Source organism: Cebus imitator, unplaced genomic scaffold, assembly GCF_001604975.1.
Source record: "Cebus imitator isolate Cc_AM_T3 unplaced genomic scaffold, Cebus_imitator-1.0 Scaffold11, whole genome shotgun sequence".
Lineage (NCBI taxonomy): Eukaryota > Metazoa > Chordata > Mammalia > Primates > Cebidae > Cebus > Cebus imitator.
Window position 1 is genome coordinate 3915387 of NW_016107326.1, and position 20235 is coordinate 3935621.

The 20235-nt window shown below is 38.8% G+C and overlaps 1 protein-coding gene across 4 annotated transcripts in view; it reads left to right on the forward strand.

Moving 5' to 3' along the window:
- Positions 1-20235, forward strand: part of WWC2 (WW and C2 domain containing 2) — a 210143-nt gene that overhangs the window by 90341 nt on the left and 99567 nt on the right. For 2 of the 4 annotated variants that reach the window (XM_017549366.2, XM_017549376.2), the window contains exons 2-3: positions 6545-6654; positions 19950-20153. In XM_017549366.2, coding sequence (XP_017404855.1) covers positions 6545-6654; positions 19950-20153 — 314 coding nt within the window. The remainder of the gene's footprint in view (positions 1-6544; positions 6655-19949; positions 20154-20235) is intronic. The other 2 variants (XM_017549396.2, XM_017549386.2) reach the window with 2 other exon arrangements.

Genomic DNA, 20235 nt, shown 5'->3' on the forward strand with positions numbered 1-20235 from the left:
CTATAGAGTTAAGTGTTAGGTGGCAGAGGGGAAATTCTATGATAGGGCCTCCTAAAGTCCTCCTGTTTTAAAGCCTCTAGGCTAGGATGAGGGAATGGTTAGGAATGGTTAGTAAGTGAATGGCAAAAGAAGAGTCAAAGGGTTTGAGGAAAGGCTTTTTTGTTTTGTTTTGTTTGAGATGGAGTCTCTCTCGCTCTGTAGCCCAGGCTGGAGTGCAGTGGCATGATCTCGGCTCACTGCAACCTCTGCCTCCTGGGTCCTGGTTCAAGCAATTCTCCTACCTCAGCCTCCCGAGTAGCTGGGATTACAGGCACAAGCCACCAATGCCCAGCTAATTTTTGTATTTTTGAGTAGAAAAGGGGTTTCACCATGTTGGCCAGTCTGGTCTTGAACTCCTGACCTTGTGATCCGCCCGCCTCGGCCTCCCAAAGTGCTGGGATTACAGGCGTGAGCCACTGTGCCTGGCCGAGGAAAGGCTTTTTTAGGGGAGAGGGGATTGAATATATTTATAGACTGAAGGAGAAAAAATTAACCATATGAGAAGAGATGAGTATCAGATGGTAAGAGGTGGAATGAGACTGCAGAGTAGAGAGGAGCGGCAGGGGTGACGGCCGGAGACTGGCAGGCTGGAGTGGAGGAGAGATATGAGACGTGCAGAGAGGAGTGGGACGTGTGTGTCTGGGGGAGCAGCCCTGGGAGACAAGATGGTTGTGTTCAAATATTTGAAAGTCTATGATGTGGAGGAGGTAGCAAACTAGTTCTCTTTGGTACCAGGTGACAAAACTCATGCCAGCTGTAGGAGGACCAGACCTAGATCCAATATAGGGGAGAATTACCTGAGGACCCAAGCAGGTACAAAGACGACATGAGCTAATCTGAAGAAATGATCCTGGCTAGGCTACCTAGTTATGTTTCTTGCCAGCTCTATAGCACTGGGTGAATCGTTTAAATGCTGGAGCAGCAGTCTCCTTCCTAACCCGTTGCACCAGGCTAAGGGCCTTCCTGGCCAAGTCCTAGTGTGACAAGTTAGTTATCTGCCTGGCTGTCCTCACCTTGGTTCTCTAGGGCAAGGACCAAGTCCTTGTTATATCCCCCTATGCACACAGGGTCCGAAACACAGGACTCTGTGACATGTGTTTTAGGTTTCCCATAAAACACAAAATTTTGGCTGTGTCATATACAGAATTCAATCTGTAAAAAATGGGAATAGCAAAACCCATTTTGAAGGATTGTTGTTAGGGTTAAATGAGATAACATATGAAACAACCTTGCATAATTCTTGGAACATAATAGACAACTAATAAAATTAGTTTCTTTCCTTTCTGAAAAAATCAGTATGTCATAAAATGATATTCAAGATACTGAGTAACTGTTTTAATAAACAGTAATATAAGTTTCCAGACACCTAAAAGGGCTCATGGCAGGAAGCATATGGGAGTGAGGCTAGATTGGAGCTTCCAGATGTTGCCCAGTCTATTTTTCTTGTCTTTAGCTAAAAATGATTTCGGGAAGAGATGATTCTCCCCATTGTGACTTGTGCGTTTTGTTTTGTTTGGTTTTGTTTTTGAGACAGTCTAGCTCTGTTGCCCAGGCTGCAGTGCCGCGGTAACGATCTTGGCTCACTGCAACCTCTGCCTCCCAGGTTCAAGCACTTCTCCTGCCTCAGCCTCCTGAGTAGCTGGGATTACAGGTGCCTACTACCACGCCTGGCTAGTTTTTATAATTTTAGTGGAGATGGGGTTTCACCATGTTGGCAGGCTGGTCTCGAACTCGTGACCTCAAGTGATCTGCCTGCCTCGGCCTCTCAGATTGCTGCGATTACAGGTGTTAGCCACCGTACCTGGCCCATTGTGACCTGTTCTAATATCTAATCTTTATTTTCTGGAAATTCTGTCTAATATGACTTCTCTAATAATTTAAGCTAATTTCCTCACAGACATGGAAGAGTAATCTCATTACTATTTTCTGAAGCAGTTTGTAGAATTTTTCTTAAAGCCATTTTTTTCTTGTTGCTTCCATCTACTCTTTCCTATTATTCTCTTTTGTTTGTTTCTTTGTGTTGGTAGTTTCCCTATCTAGTAATAGATAGAAGTTGTTGGCCTGGCATGGTAGCTCAGGCCAGCACTTTGGGAGGCCAAGGCAGGCGGATTGCCTGAGGTCAGGAGTTTGAGACCAGTTTGCCCAACATGGTGAAATCCAGTCTCTACTAAAAATACAAAAAAATTAGCTGGGCGTGGTAGCGTGCACCCGTAATCCAAAAGTGATCTCAGGATCACCTGCTTGAACTAGGGAGGTGGAGGTTGTAGTGAGCTGAGATCGCGCCACTACACTCTAGCCTGTTCGACAGAGCGAGACTCTGTCTCAAAAAAAAAAAAATTTGTTTTGAGGAAAATAATTGACATCATTATAAATGAAGATTCTTTTAGGACTATAGAAAGATTTCTAGTACTTTATCTTTGCTTTAAAATTCAAATTGTGAAACACATCTTTGCTTCCTCCCTGTTCTCTTAGAGCAAGTCAGTAATGTTTCTGTGAGCAGATTCTATAGTAATCATAGGCAGTTGACAATATGAGCACTGTTTTATGTTAGCTAAACAATGAGAACAACAGATGCTACAAAGTAAAAATAACTGTTAAGACTTTTAACGTTTGTGCTAAACTATGTATTTGGGAGCTTCTGAATTGTGGCAAGAGTTTTAGTAATCTGTTTTTTTCAAGTGCTTATTCATTTAGTGCAATTAGCGCGAAGTCAGGTTTTCTGGAGTTGTGCTTGTACACGTGTACACGGTATTCACCATCATGTAATTATGATGTGAACAAATATATCACTGTGTGTCATCTCATGTCATAGGACAGGTATCCATGCGATGACAATAAATATTAAATGACTGTAAAAGAATGATACAATGCCAACAAGGAGAGGAAATATGGTGCAGAGTTAAATTTTGTATATAAACGTTAGCAAAGTGCTGCAGTGAATTACCATTTTCTTCATATTAGGCAGGGTGCAAAGGAAGACTTTTTAAGTAAAGAGAAATCTCTGGAATTCAGCATAAAGACTCTAGTTAATTTCAGGATTTGTTGTTGTTGTTGTTGTTGCAAGTTGTTGCTCCTTTGCAGGGAACCAACAAAAAACAAACTCTATTTGTTACTTACTTAACATCAAAGAAAGCTTGAATGTGTAAGAGATTCCTTGTGTACAACGAGAGGAAGAAATTTAAAAGTTAATTAACATCAGTTCACTGTATTTGTTTTAATGTATGTTGCTTGTAATTTTGGAATACATCTGTTCTTTTTGCTTTATGTTATTTTTTAGTACATCATAGTAATATTTTCTTTTTATTAGGATAGTCCTGTAATTGGGTGCTTAATTTGTTTGGAATCTGAGAATGTTATTCTATTTATATTTTATAATTTGCATAAAAACTCAATTCTAAAATTTTAATATTTACAAATATGTATGTAATGGTTTTACTTATTGATAGAGTGTAGAGAAAAGATACATATTTATCCATATATAGAAAATAAAGTATTAAATTGATATTTGAAGTAACACTGCAAGTAAATTTTTATATTAAACATTTTAGGAGTGAAATTTTCTGAATTTTTCAGAGTTCACAATTACATGTATACCTATAGATGTAATTCTAGTCTTAGAATAGTGACAGATAAATGCTTATCTGCTAATCAGTTAGTGGAACAAACTGGATTATTTCCAAATGTAATCAAGTTACTATTAACTTGTAATCATAGCACATGCTCTGAAGCTTTTATAAGTTCTTATTCTAAAAGCAATAAATATATTCCTGTCATACTCATGCTTAAGCAGATTGAATTGGTGCCCAGGTAATACTAGTCTAATATTTCTCTTTTGTCACTTAAACTTAACGTTCTCATGTTTCCTCCTTCTTCATTTCTTTAGGATGCATGTGCCTTTTAGACAGCATTGATAAAGGAGTTAGTGAAAGAGAATCACCAAACAGTGATACAGAGTGTGTCCTGGCACAGAAGCTCTTAATCTAGTTGCTTTATTGGGGTAGTCAAAGAGACCATGTATGCAGACAAGGAGGTGTCCTAGGGTATAGGGATTTTTGATATGGTATCTCATGCTTTGTCAAAAGAAAAATCAATTTTCCTGGGCAGCTTTTGATGTAAGACAGAATTTGAGCACAATTCTAAGAATAAAAATTTTTGCATTTGAACTCAGATTGAGTTCAAATAAACTCCATGTTTACAAAGAAAACATGGCAAGTTGACATGTTTGGGCACATTGCTTAACATGTTTGAGATTCATTTTACTCATCTGTCATATATTGAAGTTTACCATTTCATGGGCATTATACTGTTTAGTTTTCATCTAAACTTAATCGTCTTCTTACCACCTTAAAAAAATAGGAAACTGGGGCTTTTAAGGCTAATAACTTGCTCTAGGTTGTATAGTGAGTAAGTAGAAGAATAAATATTTGAGCCCAGTTCTCTTTGATGCCAAATTTCAAGCTCTTAACTACTAAGCCCATCGTTCCCACACTTTAGTGTGCAGCAGAATTACCTGGAAAGCATACATTGCTGGGACCTAGAGTTTCTCATTCCACAATAGGGCTCAAGAATTTGTATTTCTTTTTTTTTTTTTTTTTTTTTTTTTTATTTTATTTTTTCTAGAGATAGGGTCTCACTCTGTTGCCCAGGCTGGAATGCAGTGGTGCAGTCATGGTTCACTGCAGTGTTGAACTCCTGGGCTCAAGTGATGCTCCCACCTTGGCTTCCCAAAGTGCTGAGATTACAGGCATGAGCCACCATACCTGGCTAATTTTTTATTTTTTTGTAGAGAGAAGGTCTCACTGTGTTGCCCAGGCTAGTCTTGAACTCTTGGTCTTAACCCATCCTTCTGCCTCAGCCTCCCAAAGTGTTGTAATTACAGCATGAGCCACTGTGCCCAACCAGAATTTGTATTTATAACCAGGTCCAGATGTTGATGCTCTGGTTCTGGAAACTATATTCTGAGAACCACAGTTCTGTACTGTGCTACCTGATTTGATTGCTCTGAGGGATAAATGAGAAAATTCACATATGCTTGTGTTAATAATCACTGACATTTATTGCTACTTATAATGTCTTGGATACTCTTCCAAGTTAAATTCTTCTTATCCTGAGTTTAATTTTAGGAGCTAAATTGTAGGGAGAGTATATAAAGGTATAATCACTACTCAAAAGAGAAGGAAACTGAGGTAGGAAGAGGTGCCCAGTAGGTGGTCTCACAGTGAGTCAGTGGTAGAGCGGGTTACCCTCATTATTGCTTCTGCCTGCTCATCTAGTTTGGAAGGCCAGTGTCGTCTTTGGAGCCATCCCCAGAAAGAGAGATTTCATGCTATGGGAAGGCTGAGAGAAAAGTAGACCCTTCCTTTCATCTATTGGTGTTTTGTGTCCTTGGAGGACTGTTGCAGAGCAGGCCTGGAAAAAAATAATTTTCCTCCTTTTTATATCATTCTTCAGCATTCTGAAGGGTGGGTGATGTACTTTGTTATTCCGATGAATGATGTGATTCTGAAAATGACCTATATTTCAATTGAACTATGAGATCTTTGATAGTCATTAGCATGGATAAAAGAGATTCCTGGAGATTTTCTATGTAAGAACCATGCTAGTGGTGCCAGTGCATTAAATTAGAAAATGTGTTGACTGATGGTGGCCGCACTCCAGGAAGGCATCTGTGGTGTTAACCTGCTGATTGCTGCTCCAGTAGCCAAGGAGAATCTCAAAAACAAAATGCAAGGATGTGAGAAAAAAAAAAACCTATTGTAATTAAGTCTGAAACCTATGCTCTGCTTGGGAAACTGTAGTTTCTTCGTTGGTTTTAAAGAGAAAAGTCCTACAGAGAAAGCGTCTTAAAGAAAAAATGGTCTTAAGAGAGGGTATAAAGCAATTTCAAAAGATGAGAGATCACATTGATATGTGAATGAATACTTTATGTATTTGGTCCAGTTAAAAATTTTGTTGGGTGACTGTTATGTACAAGATACTTACAAAAAATTTGTCTTTCCTCTCAAGGAGAACTTATAGTAGACTTCACAGTTGAGTGTTTTAGTTAATTTATATAGGAGCATTCAGTCTGAAACTGGTGTAACCTCATTCAGATCTTGTCTCAAAGCTACTGATAGGATTTTCCTGATACCAGTATTTGAACCCTGGGACCCATTTTTCTTTTTAATGGGGTATCCGTTTCACTGCAGAGCTAGAGCTACATCCCAGGCTTCCTGACTCTCAGCTTGGTGTTTTCCCTGATTTTGGATGTCTTTATTTATTTATTGTATAGATTTATCACCAAATATTAGGGAGTGAACTTTCAAAACGGTATTATGACTTATCCTACTTTTTTGGATATATACCTCTGTATTTTATCCTTGTTGTTNTTTTTTTTTTTTTTTTTTTTTTTTCTTTAAGATTTTAAATGCAACCTAGACACTTAACTTGTGGTTAGGGTGCTGAATTTTGATATATGCAGTTTGACGGAAAGAATCACTGGTGTGTCTATTCTGGTTTGTTGTAGGTTAACGAAGCCCTTGTCATTTGCTGATTGTGTTGGGGATGAGCTGCCGTGGGGATGGGAAGCAGGGTTTGACCCTCAGATTGGTGTCTACTACATCGATCACATCAACAGTAAGTTTTCCTTTTTGGTAAAAGCAAACATACCAGAAAAGCAGTCCCCAAAAACCTAGTCACACAAAAGGATAAACATTTTACAAAGTGAATTTCCTTATTTTAAACCCCATTTTCTTAGTGGCCAATATTTAACTGAAATGGCTGTCTTAGTATTTGGAACATGTACATAGGGTTGTCCTTATGGGGATGGAGAGGGAGAAGGGGTGTCTGACCTGTGTGCCTGTGTGCCTGCCTGCTGAGGAATGAGGATTGTCCTTTAGGACAGGTCTCAGAGCCTCTGGGGATCAGAGCTGTTGGGCTCCTCTTTCCATGGCCACTGCACCTTCTGACTGGGCTCCTCCTTTCCTTATTTTTGCCACAGAAGGACTTGGCCATTGACACAGTATGGTTTCTGGGCTGGGATTGGAGAGGAGTTGGCCCTTATCAGTGGCTGTAGAAGACAGCATAGCTGGGAAAAGTCCTAAACCCCTTCCTTCTTTCTGTTTCCTGATTTCTTTGCCATTGGAAGGGGAAAACCTCTTGTTTTAACAGCATTTAAATCTTTCACATCTCTGACATAGTAAGTCTAGGGCAGAGGATTACTGTGACTGTGAATGGCTTTCAAAAACACATACTTTGAAGTATTTTTTATATCTCCGTGTGTGTTTGTGTGTGTTTATATGAATATCTAGCTCTCTAGTTTAAAAATTTATTCAGATGATAGCATACAATATTTATTTTGCTGATTCACTTAAAAATAATTATTTTTATAGATTTTGGGGAATACATAATGAATTTATTCCTTATTATCTTATTTCTTTTAGATCTATTCTTATATTTAAAATTTTTATATGCAGTACTCTGTAATATCTTTAGGAACAATATCACTGTAGCAAAGGGTTTCATTTGATGCTGACCCATTGGTGATGGCCTGCAGCTGCCTTTGTGTAGCTGGATGATGTGTTTCTCAAGAGGTCAAAAAAGCCTGTATTTTTGGCTGTGAGGCACCATCTTCCAGGTGGGTGAGATGGAGGGGCAGAAAGGAGCGTAAGCACTCTAAAGTCCAGTGAGCACATACAGTCATTGATCTGTTTTAATAGAACACCTGTCATACACAGTTTGGGAACCAATTTTTATGTGCACTGTACATTGTTAGTTCAACACAAATACAAATAATAGTTTCTACAACATGTTGCCTTAGCCTCTTTTATATGACCAGAAGAAATGTGACTTTTTTGAAGAGATATTATTTCTCTGTCCTTGAAAGTTTCTAAAAGTTCTATGAAGGATTAATGATTATGTTTTTAAATTAGCTTTTAATTTTGTGTTTTCTAATAATAAATGTATATTGATATACTATATATACCAGGTTTTGTTGTGTATCAGTAACTAACAACCAAATGTCATCTGTAATGGTGATGAAATGAACTAATTTTGGTAAAATTAAGTTCATTTCAAGCACTGTCTCACCCTTATATCATTGCAAATAAACAACTCAGTGAAATATCTGAAATGTATTAACTATTTAACTCTCACTTCTTTACTTGCTTTAGATGAATAATTATGTAGCTTTCTTTCCTTAAAGTAGTATTTGGGAAACCAGAAACCAACTGTGCCATCCTAGGTCAACAGAAATAAGCTCTCTTTGTACCAACATCAACTTCCCTCTCAACACCTACAAACTCTTTGGTATCTAAACCCACCTTCACTGCTTTCTCCTCTTTCTCAGTGAAAGAGGTATTCCTCTGGATACCACCACCCCTATAGATACCTGTTAATAACTTTTCTATTTCATCCTTCTTTCCTGTTTGGTATCTTTACTAGTTATTTCCTGATTTTAAAATGTTCTTCTACCATTTCTAGTAATAAATTATTTTGTCTTAATATATAAACACTGGAAACTCTCAAAACGAAACCAAAACCGCAAAACAAATACAAACAGATGGCATTAAGCTCCTTTTCTTCACCCTCTCAAAACCATCCTTCAGCCGAAATCCCTCACCAGCCTTGGTTGTCTCCTCTTCCCTTCACAGCCAGACTTGCTGAAAGCTGTAGTCTACAGGAACTCCACTTCCTCCATTATTCTCCATCATCTCACAGAAACTGTTCTTGCTGAGGGCACCTGAGACACCATAATGTAGTCTGGATATTTGTCCCATCTAAATCTCATGTTGAAATGTAATCTCCAGCATTGGAGGTAGGGCCTGATGAGAGGTGACTGGATCATGGGAGTGGATTTCTCATGGTTTAGCGCCATCCCCTTGGTGCTGTCTTCACTGTGGTGCATTCTCACGTGATCTGGCTGTTTAAAGGTGTGAGGCATCTTCCCCTTGCTGTCTTGGTTCCTCTCTCTCCACATAATGTACCTGCTCCAACTTTGCCTTCTGCCATGAATAAAAGCTCCCTGAGGCCTCCCCAGGAGTTTAGCAAATGCCAGGGCCGAGCTTGTACATCCTGCAGAACTGTGAGTCAATTAAACCTCTTTTTTTTTTTTTTTTTTAAATAAATTACTCAGTCTCAGGTATTCCTTTATAGCAAGGCAATAAGGGTCTAATACAACCCGCAAATTATCAAATCCAAACAACACTGTAGGCTTGTCTCTGTGACTTGTCACTGTGAGTTATTCCCTCCTGCTCTTTATTCATTTGATTTTGTGACATACTGTTCACATACCTGACTGCACCTGCCCACCTTTCTTTTACCTGTTCCTTTTGCACCTGGACCCGATGCCAGGATTTCTGTAATAGTCTTCTGTTGTTTGCATGCTGCAGATCTCCTTGGGTGATAACTTTAATTACTTCCTTCAGGCTACTGACTGCCACATCTAAGTCTTTCTCAGAGTCTGGATGCATATGTTGTATTTCTTGCTAGAAGACTCTTCCCAGTCTGCTTGCACTGGCATCTCCTTTTTCATCTCCTGCCCTGCCTGGCACTGGAGATCTCTAGGAGTACCCTGTGCCTCCTTGGCTGGCTGCCTTTCTTTGCATCCATGGAGCCTAGCCTGAACACTCTCTGCACAGGTCCTAGACCTTCTTCACTGAAGGCCACATCCTTCTAGGGGTGGTCTGCTCAGGTGCCACTGCTGCTCATAGGCCTTCTCTGATACCCACCCCTCCACTTCACAGGTCCCATCACATTCTGGTTGAATGCTCCTTCCAGATATTTCTGGAGGACCAGGTATGTAGGGATTTTGTAAAAAGCATTGTCATATCGCATTTATATTATTTTTTGTTTTCCTCACTAAATTGCGAGCCTCTTGAGGGCACTGACTGCATCTTTTATGTTTTCATTGCTGGGTGACTAGTATAATGATAAACTCTTAAAATGTTAAAAAGAAGAGCTTTATTGCTTAATTCAGCAATCAAAAGCTTTCTGTTCTTATTTAAAGGAATTAAAGTACACTTCAAGTATAAACTATGCTTCAGAAAGCACCATTTTGAATATTTTAAAACTTCACTATTAGAATATAAAATTTTAAGTCTACTATTTTGCTTTAATGGTAATGGTATTCTAGTGGTCTGATGTACCCAAATTACCAGCAGCAAATAGTTCACCCACTGAAAATGATCTGGTCCATTGTCTCATTAATCTTCAAGACATTCTTTTGAGGTAGTTTAGGAAACAAATGGTATTATCTTCTCAAACAGCTGTTCCACACATATGTTGTGTTTTGACATTGTATAGCTTCAGCATCATTTTCTCATTATTTAAATAAAAGATGAAATAAGAAATGTTTAGCTGTTTAATACTATCTCTAAGAAACACTATTGAATATTTAGAAGTAAAAGATTTGACCTTGACAGTAAAAGTTATTTTGGGCCATAAGTGTTTTATGGTCATTTTCACCTTTCAGTGGGTATGTGTGGAATGGGGATATAGATATCAATGAGGGATGTTTGTAACTAACTAGAAGGTAATAAGGAGGTGTGGTTTGTAAGGTTTTGATGTTACTAATACAACCAGAAGTAAATCACTTTTTGGTAGAGTCAAGAGTTGTACTACAGTTTTTTATCTTTCTTTTAGTAATCGAGGTTTCATATACATACACAAAAACGCACAGATTTTAAGCATTTATTCTGGGCAGACTTTGACATATGTATAATCTTTCATAATTTGCCCCTGCATCAAGGTACAAACTTCTTCCATCACCCTAGTAAGTTCTATCTGCCCCTTTCTACTCAGACATTGTTCTGATTTTTATAACCATAGCTTAGTTTTGTCTATTCTGGAACTTCATATAAAAGGATGTGTTTAGTTTTGGGAATAATCCTTTCAACATGTTTTGCAGCTTGCACTCGGGAGGCAGTTTGTACCTGTGGTTCCACCTACTTGGGAGGCTGAGGTGGGTAGATCTCTGAAGCCCGGGAGTTCAAGGCTGCAGTGCTCTATGATCACACCACTGCACTCCAGCCTGGTTGACAGAGTGAGACCGTGTTTCAAACACAAACAAACAAAAAGTACTGGTGTGTAGGGAAAAGTAGAAAATATAGATAAATAAAAAGAAGATTGGGAAGCCGAAGTGGGTGGAACATGAGGTCAGGAGTTTGAGACCAGCCTGGCCAACATGACCACGAGTAGATTCAAAGGTCTCAAGAGGCTAAAGAAAGCAGGACTTGAGGAACGACATGCAGGAAGTTCAGTGCAGCTGGAGGCTGGTGTGACTGGGATAACCAGGGGTTTTGGCTGGAGCAGGAAACAGGGGCCAGGTTCTCTTGTTGGGAATCTTTCAAAACCGTCTTTAAAAACTGCCTATGCCATGGAACTGTACTCTTTTCAGCCAGAAGAAACCCATTTGTTTCTAAACTGCCATGGCACTTAGCCATTCTTCACTCCAGGTGCTAATCATGTTCTGCAAATATCTGTGTCACTATTTATTCTACATTTTGTAAGTTTCTTGGAAGAAAGGATCATGCCTGAGTATCTCATTTTCCCTATTGCATGTGGTAGATGGTAAATAATTGTCTGTAGAAATTAATGGACAAATAATAGATAAAAATAGCAGATACTTTATAAAAAGGAAGATAAGGAAAGTTACTTATGTTCATTTGATTTATTCTTCCTGAGCATAGTAGGGAGAATAGAAATATGCATTATAGACAAAAATAATCTTCCTTTGAAGAGTCTAATGTTATCATCCATGATAAGCTCTTGTAACTCATGTGTTCTCTACCTATAAAGTTCCACATCTATAAAACTGATGGAATGTGAATGCCCTTGAGGTATATGGCATTTTAACAGTATGTGATGTATTGTTTCTTTCATATAGTAGGCAACAGCAAATTACATTATAACACCATGATCTCCCAAGGCCACTAGGTCTTAATAAAAAATACCACATTTGTATAATATACTTGAGTATTTACATTTAATAAATAATCTTCACAAATCTATTCTGCAAATATAACGATGGATATGAAGCACAATCCTGCTTTATGAAGCCTTCTTCTAAGGTGCCTTTGGGAAGCTTCTTGTAGTTCATATCTGAAATGTGCAATATTTCAGAAATGTTAATGCTTCCCACTGACTGTCTTGTAATGTGCAGTGTTTAAACCAGTCTACCAGAGTGTTTTTCCTGACCTATCTGAGACAAATGCTGATAGCTTATTTTCATTGTTATTATTACACTTTATTCATTTAAGTGTCAACAGTGTTTTGTGGCATTTTAGCCACTGACAAATATTTTATTGAAATACACTGTGTCCCCAACATGGAGGGAAATATGATTGGCTCAAACCTCAAAAGACTGAGAGACAACTGAGAGTACATATCTTATAATTATTATAAATTAAGAACATTTCAGATTTCTAACATACATTTTTAATTTTTATTATCTCTTTATTTCATTAGTTTATTAATTATATATCTCACCCTCACAAATTGTCCCAAAATTTAGTGGTTTAAAGTAATATTTATTATCTCATGTCTTCTGTGGGCCATGAATCCAGGCAGGATTCTGTGGCTCAAGGTCTCTGTCATGGTTTGCAATCAAGGTGTCCACCAGGCTGCAGTCACCGCAAGGCTTGACTGGAGGAAGATTTGCTTTCAAGCTACTCATATGGTTGTTGGCAGGATTCATTTCCTTGTTGGCTGCTGGCCAGAGGCCTCCGTCATTCCATGCCTTGTGGGTCTCTCCATAGGACAGCTCACGTGGCAGCTTGCTTTGTTAGAGCCAAAAAGCCAAGAAGAACCAGGGAGAGAGAGAGAGTGAGCAAGACAACAGAACAGTCTTTTGTAAGCTAATATAGGAAGTAATATCTTGTCACTTAATCTATCTTCCGTTCATTAGAAGCAAGCCATTAGATCTCGCCCATACTCAAGAGGCATGAATTACTAGGAAATGAGGATTATTGGAAGCCATCTACAGTTTTGAAAACTTTTCAAGACCACACATTTATCTTTGTTAGAGGATGAGTTCTATACTTTGAGGCAGGTTGCATTCACATATGTAAATATTGGAAATAGATATAGGTATTAAATATTAGGATAATCAGAGACCTCAGTTACAATGAATATTTTAAACCGAGAAGTTTAGACTCTTATTTGATCTCTGCCTATCTTGCACATTCTCCAGACGGCTGGGCTGCCTTGTGGTGTTGATGTCCTTGAAGATTCTTAGCTGGAGGGTTTGTCCATCCTGGACTATCCTCTTCTACATCTCTTGTTTAGACATCAGCTGCTCTAGCATGCAATTTTTTGGTTTTTTGTTCACAGTTAGGTGAGATATACGTCTTTTGCATTTTTAAATATTTGCATCTTTGAAATTAGTGTTTAAAATACTACTTTAGAGAAAGCTCAACTTTAGCCAGTGAATGTGAGGCAAGAGCTGTGGGTCTGATGCAGTGGTACATTGTGCCTGTCCGACTCAGGCCATTTTGTTCATCATCCAGGGCTTCTCTTGGCCTCAGAAAGACCCAGGCTTCACAGCCTGAACCACTTTAGTTTAGAGTCATCCCTTATCCCTAGAGGCCAGGTTAAACATCCGTAGAACCAGTCTGGTCTCTAGAAATTCCAGTGGGCCAAGTCAGATGCCCTCAGATTATTCTCTAGGGTTTGACTTGTTGTAGCTCTTGGGGCCAACCAGAAATATTTCGTTGGGCTACATAAGATTGAGATTAACAGGCAAAGCTCTTGAAGACAGTACATGCCCCTGGACATTCCAGAAAATTGATAATATTTTTATTCTGATTTATCAGGAACAGGTTCTTATGTTCATATAGTGGCCAGCTCCTATGGCCCATCTTGTTTTGATTAAACACAGGATTTAATTTATAGAGGTGACTGAGTGATGATGGAATGAGGTCAGTGCCACGGAGGGACGTTTTATTGCTGTTCTCAAGGGAGGCGGTGATACCACGCCATTCTGGGACACATAGTGGGAAAGCACTTCGGTTGGTTGGGACGCAGAAGGAGCAGAGGAGAAATCATGGCCCAGAGCCTGTATTGTAGTTTCCTTGGGAAGGAATGAGGGAGGCAGGGTAGGCAAGTCTGAACAAGTTTAGGATTGGCTAGATTGAATAATTTCAACAGATCCTAGGTTATGGGAATGGTCTCTAGGTGTCCAGTACCTTGCCTTGGAAGGTGATGTAGGATAGGGGAAATTGGTTTGGAGTGTGAGTTAGATAAAAGAGGAGGTTAGGGATATGGGCTTTGAACTGTTGGTTTACATATGAAGGATGGGTTCATGAGAGACATTTGCTATCTCTAAGAATTAAATTAGCCCTGGGAGAGGCAGTCTCTTCCCAGACAGCAAGGCTCCCAAGATGTCAAAGATCATAAAATATATAAAAATTTTTAAAATGATCAGTATATCGCCCACTGACAAATGGAAGGTGCAACATTATGTGTCATACTAAGAAACTTTGAGAAGCAGTATTTTCTTGATTGTTTTTCAGTCTAATCTGCTGATCTGCCCCTGACATCTTGTATAAATTCATATATGGTAGCGTGTGCAAATTCCACTAAGGGAACGGGAAGCAGAGTGGATATAATTTTATAGTAAGTTACAGGTGTCCTTTTTCCCCAGCGTTGCTTCCATGTGCACAGATTGAGGGGAGGTGTTGAGCATATGTATATATATAATTCATTTGTTACAGCTGACTGTATCCGATTTTCATCAGCTGGTTCAAACCAGGGTAGGTTAACATGGGTGCAGAGTGATCTGTGGAGCCTTAGTTCTAGACACAGATGCTCCCTGGAGTCAAGGCTGGGGAAAGGAATGTGACTTTATAATCTCTTTGCTTTGCGATCTGAGCATCACAGACATTGTTATAGCTTACTAGCATTAAAGGCTTTTTACATTTTGCAGTATCTCATTTAATCTTCCAAACAGCCCCCTGAATTATTAGCTCCATTTTATTAAGGAGGAAATTGAACCTTGGAGCGGTTTAAGAACCTGCTCAAGGTCACACAATTTGTAAGTGACACGCCTGGATTTGAACCCAGTTAGACTGAATACAGAGTTTATGATCTTAGCTACTGGGATATTATATCTCAGTTCTTCTTTCCAGTGTTCATATTCTTAAAACTTCCTCAGGACTCAAATAATTCATCTGCTTTTTTTAAAAACTTACTTCAATATGACCTGAATCTCAGTATTCTCAACGTGTATTTCAGTGTGGAATCATTTTAATCATTCAGGTATTAGGTGGAAGGAACAATTATCCCTCCTTTTCATGTTTAATTTTCCACAATGCAGGTACCTCAGCCTTCCTGCTGCCCAGGTGGTAACCATATCATCTTCTTTTTTCTTCTTCCTCCTGAACCTCAGTACCTCCTCATCCCTTTCCAGTAATAAGTTTAGCTGAGGTTCTTGTTGGAACACTTTCCTTCTATATGTTCCATAGTCCTGTATCCACCCCTTTCATTTCCAGTGCGGCCTGGGCTGACTAATGTACACTGTCTCTATGAGTGTACCCTTAAGAATGGGATTGTGGAACTCTGGGCTGTAGAAGTATTTTCAGGTATGATATGACATCAAGGGCTTAAAATCTAAGAGTATTGTTATTAATGGAGCAAAAAAATGATTTTATTGAGGCAATCAGGCTGTGCTTTAATCTAATTTTATGTTTTACAATAACCAGAGCAGCTTATTTATTCAGTTCTCTACTAGAATCTTAGAAAACAATTGCCAGAACTTGCTGTCACATTTCTCTATTAATGACAAGTTTATTTCCCTTCTTTATTTTCAAGAGTGATTCTTCCTCTCATTTCTCCCCTGCCATGCCCATACACACAGTGTTACTAAAAGCCATCACGTGAGGATATGAGAAGTACAGTCCAAGATCAAACTTCATCCATTTCCATTTGCATAGATTATACAAGGTTATGTTGGATTGAGTTCTCTCAGAAGCAGGCCCTAAGCCAAGAATTTAAGTGAAAGTGGTTTATGAAGGAAATCCTGGGATAAATCGGTAAGGAAATGAGGATATAAAGAAAGTGAAGGGAAAAATCAAACGAAGATTTTATTTCTGTAAAGTCTCTGACTCCACATGATTGCGGTGGCTCTGAAGTGCAATTTACAGAGTTTGCTCTACCTGGGAGCTGTTTCTGTCGTTTTCACTAGTCAGTCATTGGCTGCAGGTGAGTTAGCGCAGTGCCCAAGAGCAGTCAGACATCCATCAACAACAAAGAGCCGGCCCTGGCAGAAAGACCCGAGAATACCAGGATAGGACACCAATGATGTTCACTACAAAGACTACATCAGAAAATATTCGTCCGTATTTCACCTTCTTTTTACACTGGAGAGACGTGAGAGTAAGAGAGGTAAAATACTTCTAGAGTCTCACATCTGGTTAGTTGGATATGGAACCCACAAGGCCCTAGTCCCTAACCAGTGCTCTTTTCCAACAGCTGATAGTGGAAAAGGATTTTATTACTGTTCCATTATACCTCAGTTCTCTTTACTGTTCATCAGTCATTCATTTGAACTTTGCAAAGCATATTTTAAATAAACTTTAAATCAGCTTTATTATTATATACAAATACATAAATTGAATCTATTTTCACTATGCAATTCATGAGTTTTGACAAGTATATACCATGTAACCATTACATTAATCAATATAGAGAACATTTCCATCCCCTGAAAAAGAGCTTTCTTCTTGCTGTGTTGTAACAAGCACTTCTCAGTATTGCTTGGCCCCAGCAACCACTGATCTTCTTTCTGTTATTGGATTATATTTACCTTTGCCCAAATTTCGTATAAATGGAATCATAAAACGTGTTCTTTTGTGTCTGACGTCTTTCACTCAGCATATGTTTCAGAGTCTTACATATTGCTGTTTTAGTATTTTGTTTCATTTTATTGCTAAGTAGTACTTTATTGTATGGATATACCACAATTTGCTTAGTCATTACCTGTAATAGACAGTTTTGTTTATTATGAATAAAGCTGTTAATGAACATTTGTTTAGAGGTCTTTTTGTAGATACATATTTTCATATTTCTTGAGTAAATAACAAATTGTAGGATTGCTGGGTTGTGTCATAATTGCTAAGTGGTTCTCCAAAGGGATTGCACCATTTTAGATTCCCAGTAGCAATGAATGAGAATTTCAATTGCAACACATCCTCTTCAACACTTGGCATTGCCAGTTTTTAAATTTTAGCCATTTTACATAGTGTGCAGTGGTATCCTATTATAGTTTTGACTTGTATTTCCCTGACGATTAGTGATGTTGAGCCTCTTTTCATCTGCTTACTGGCTATTTGGACAACAGTAGATGTGTGGGTTTATTTTTGGGCTCTATTCCATTGCAGAATAGCAGTTTTTTCCAGATTATGCTTATTCCATCATTTCTACATTTCCAGATCTGTTTCTGTTGACTGATTTTTCTCTGATTATGGGCCATATTTTTGTGCTTTTTGTTATATTTAGTAACTTTATAGTGGATGCTAAACATTATAAAGTTGGTTTTGCTGTTGTTGTTTTCATTGAGTGCTAGATGTTGTGCCTTTTAGGAAACCTCTATACTTTTTTTCCTCTGACTGGCAGTTAAGTTACTTGCTGACCAGCTTGGTCCTTTTGAATCTTGTTTTAGAGCTTTGTTAGTGTAGGTTCAGAGTAGCCTTTACCCTATGTCTTATTTAGCTCCATTGTTAAGGTGTGACTTTGCTGTGGTCTCCACTGTATTCCCTAGATGTTAACTAAGACCTTTCTCCTCTGGCTGGTCATAATTTGAAAGTGTCACAGCCCTGTGTGGGCTCGGGGAATTTATCTGCCTGTGGCTTCCCAGTTGGCCCTTTGCCTGACCTTGTGCATCTTAGCATTTACCCACAGACTTCTTGTGATACCTGTGCACATTTCTGAAACTTCTGCAGTCTCTGGAACTTCTCCTGTGCTTTGCTTTACCTATTCCACCTGTCTGTCATGGCTTCCCTGAAATCTGCCTCTTCTCCCTTCAATTTAGCAATACCTCTTTTCTCTGCTTGAAATACCTCTCTTTGCACTGCTGTCCATAAAGTGCTTTCAGCAGAAATGTAAGATAATTGTGGGGTTCATTTCCCTTCTTTCAGAGATCACACTCTTGTACCACCTGTTGTCCAACATCTGAAAACCATCGTTCATATATTTTATTTTGTCTTCTAGTTTTTTACAGTGGCCCTGTTATTCTACCTTCTTTGTGTTTTGCTTTGTTTCTTAAAAATCTCAATGAGCCTTTTGTGTATCACACTTCATGTGTTTTCTGTATTAAAGCCGTAACTTTCATTTGTCCCAAATTATCTCCTGTTTGTGTTTGCTGTTGTTGGTGGTGGGGTCCACTCAGATACAATGTCCTGCTAGAGACAAGATCTTAAGTCATAATGCCATAGTTTTTGTGCCTTAGAACTATTTTACTTTTATTTTAAAACATTACATTACTGAATACAACATGCAGAAAAATGAATAGATTGAAATAACAAAGTTTAACATATTTTAGAAGTCAACTGTGTAATCGTAATGGGTGAAAAAATAGAACATCAGCATCCAGGAAGCCTCTTTTATTTACTCTGCCCCATTCTGAATCCCTTCCTTTACTGGAAAATGGCCATGCTCCTTTCTTTCACAGCAGAGGGGTCCAGTACATGTCTGCAAACACAGGGGGATGTCTCCTAAGCAACCTGCACTAAGCATCACCAAAACTGTCCATTCTCTTGTACAGTGGTATACCATTGTACCCCATTGCTGGACACCCAGTACACTCCAACCCCTTGGCCCAACATGTGGCCAAAAAATTTGTCAATTTTAAAATATAAGAACATAAAATGTTTAGGGAAATCTGATTCTTTTGTTTTTTTCTTCATGTTTTGTGGCTGCTACTGTAGCTTCACCATACAGTAAAGAATGTGTTTTGAGTTTATAAAATAGCATAAGCTGCTGTGGAAGACAGAGGATAAAGGGCTGACTTGCAAATGAGGTGACTGGGGAAGCTTCTGGAGGAGGTAGCATGTGAGCTGTTGCAGAGCAGGGTTCTTGGGCTCAGCTGCTCATTGGAATCATCTGGGGAGCTTTTAAATCTACAGTGCCTGGGTTCCATCCACAGAAACTCTAATCGGACTGGGTTTTTTCAAAAAGGGGTCTCTGGTTGATTCTAGTGTGCAGAAGCACAGAACCAAGAACCAGGGCCTTAGGCTAGAGCATTCTGTGTAAAACAGGACCAGGGTTTTGTTTGTTTGTTTTTAAATTTCAGATCCACTGCGGACTCACTGATATTTTTATAAAATAAAAAGTGAATTACTAGAAAAGTGAAAACATATGCACACAAAGAAATGCAAAATGTTTATCAACAGATAAACAATAACTGACTAAATTGCTATAAAGATTATAAAACGTTTAGTCTCTATTTCTATACTTACTGTTGTAGACACAAAACTGGGTTCATGGACTGGTGTTGGTCTGCAGAGTAGACCAGCTTTGATTACTGCTGATGCAGAGGGCAGTGTGGCTAGAGTCCTGTATTAGGTGAACAAAGGTAGGCTGGGTCCAGATTATACAGGGCCTCAAGAGCAGAAATGAATAGCTTGGCTTTTATTCTGTAGGCACTGGGGAGCCACAGAATTCTGGAAAGGAATAATCTGATTGACAACATCATGTGTGATAGATTTATAGTGAAAATACATTGTTGATGAGAACCTGAAAGGGGAAGGAAGTTGAAGGCATAGGGACTGGGTAAAATAAAACAAAACTATCACATTTCTGGAGAAGTCACTCTGGCACTGCTAAAAAAAACTCAGTAGAGGATGTAAGAACTTAAGCTAGCCTACTCCCTAAAGCTTAAACAATCCAGAAAACAAAGTTAAATTCTAAAAAAAAAACCCTCCACCTAATGTTTTCAGAAACCACACAGATAGAAGATCCAAGGAAACAATGGAGGGGGGAACAGGAGAAGATGCTGAAGGACTACCTCTCCGTGGCGCAGGATGCCCTCCGGACCCAGAAGGAGCTGTACCATGTGAAGGAGCAGAGGCTGGCTCTGGCCCTGGATGAATATGTGCGATTAAATGATGCCTATAAGGAAAAGTCAAGTTCTCGCACAAGCTGTAAGTACAGTGTGGCTATTCAGACTTTAGAATTGGAGACTGGATTGTAGATAACGGAAGGCCACTTAAATTTCTATGGAGT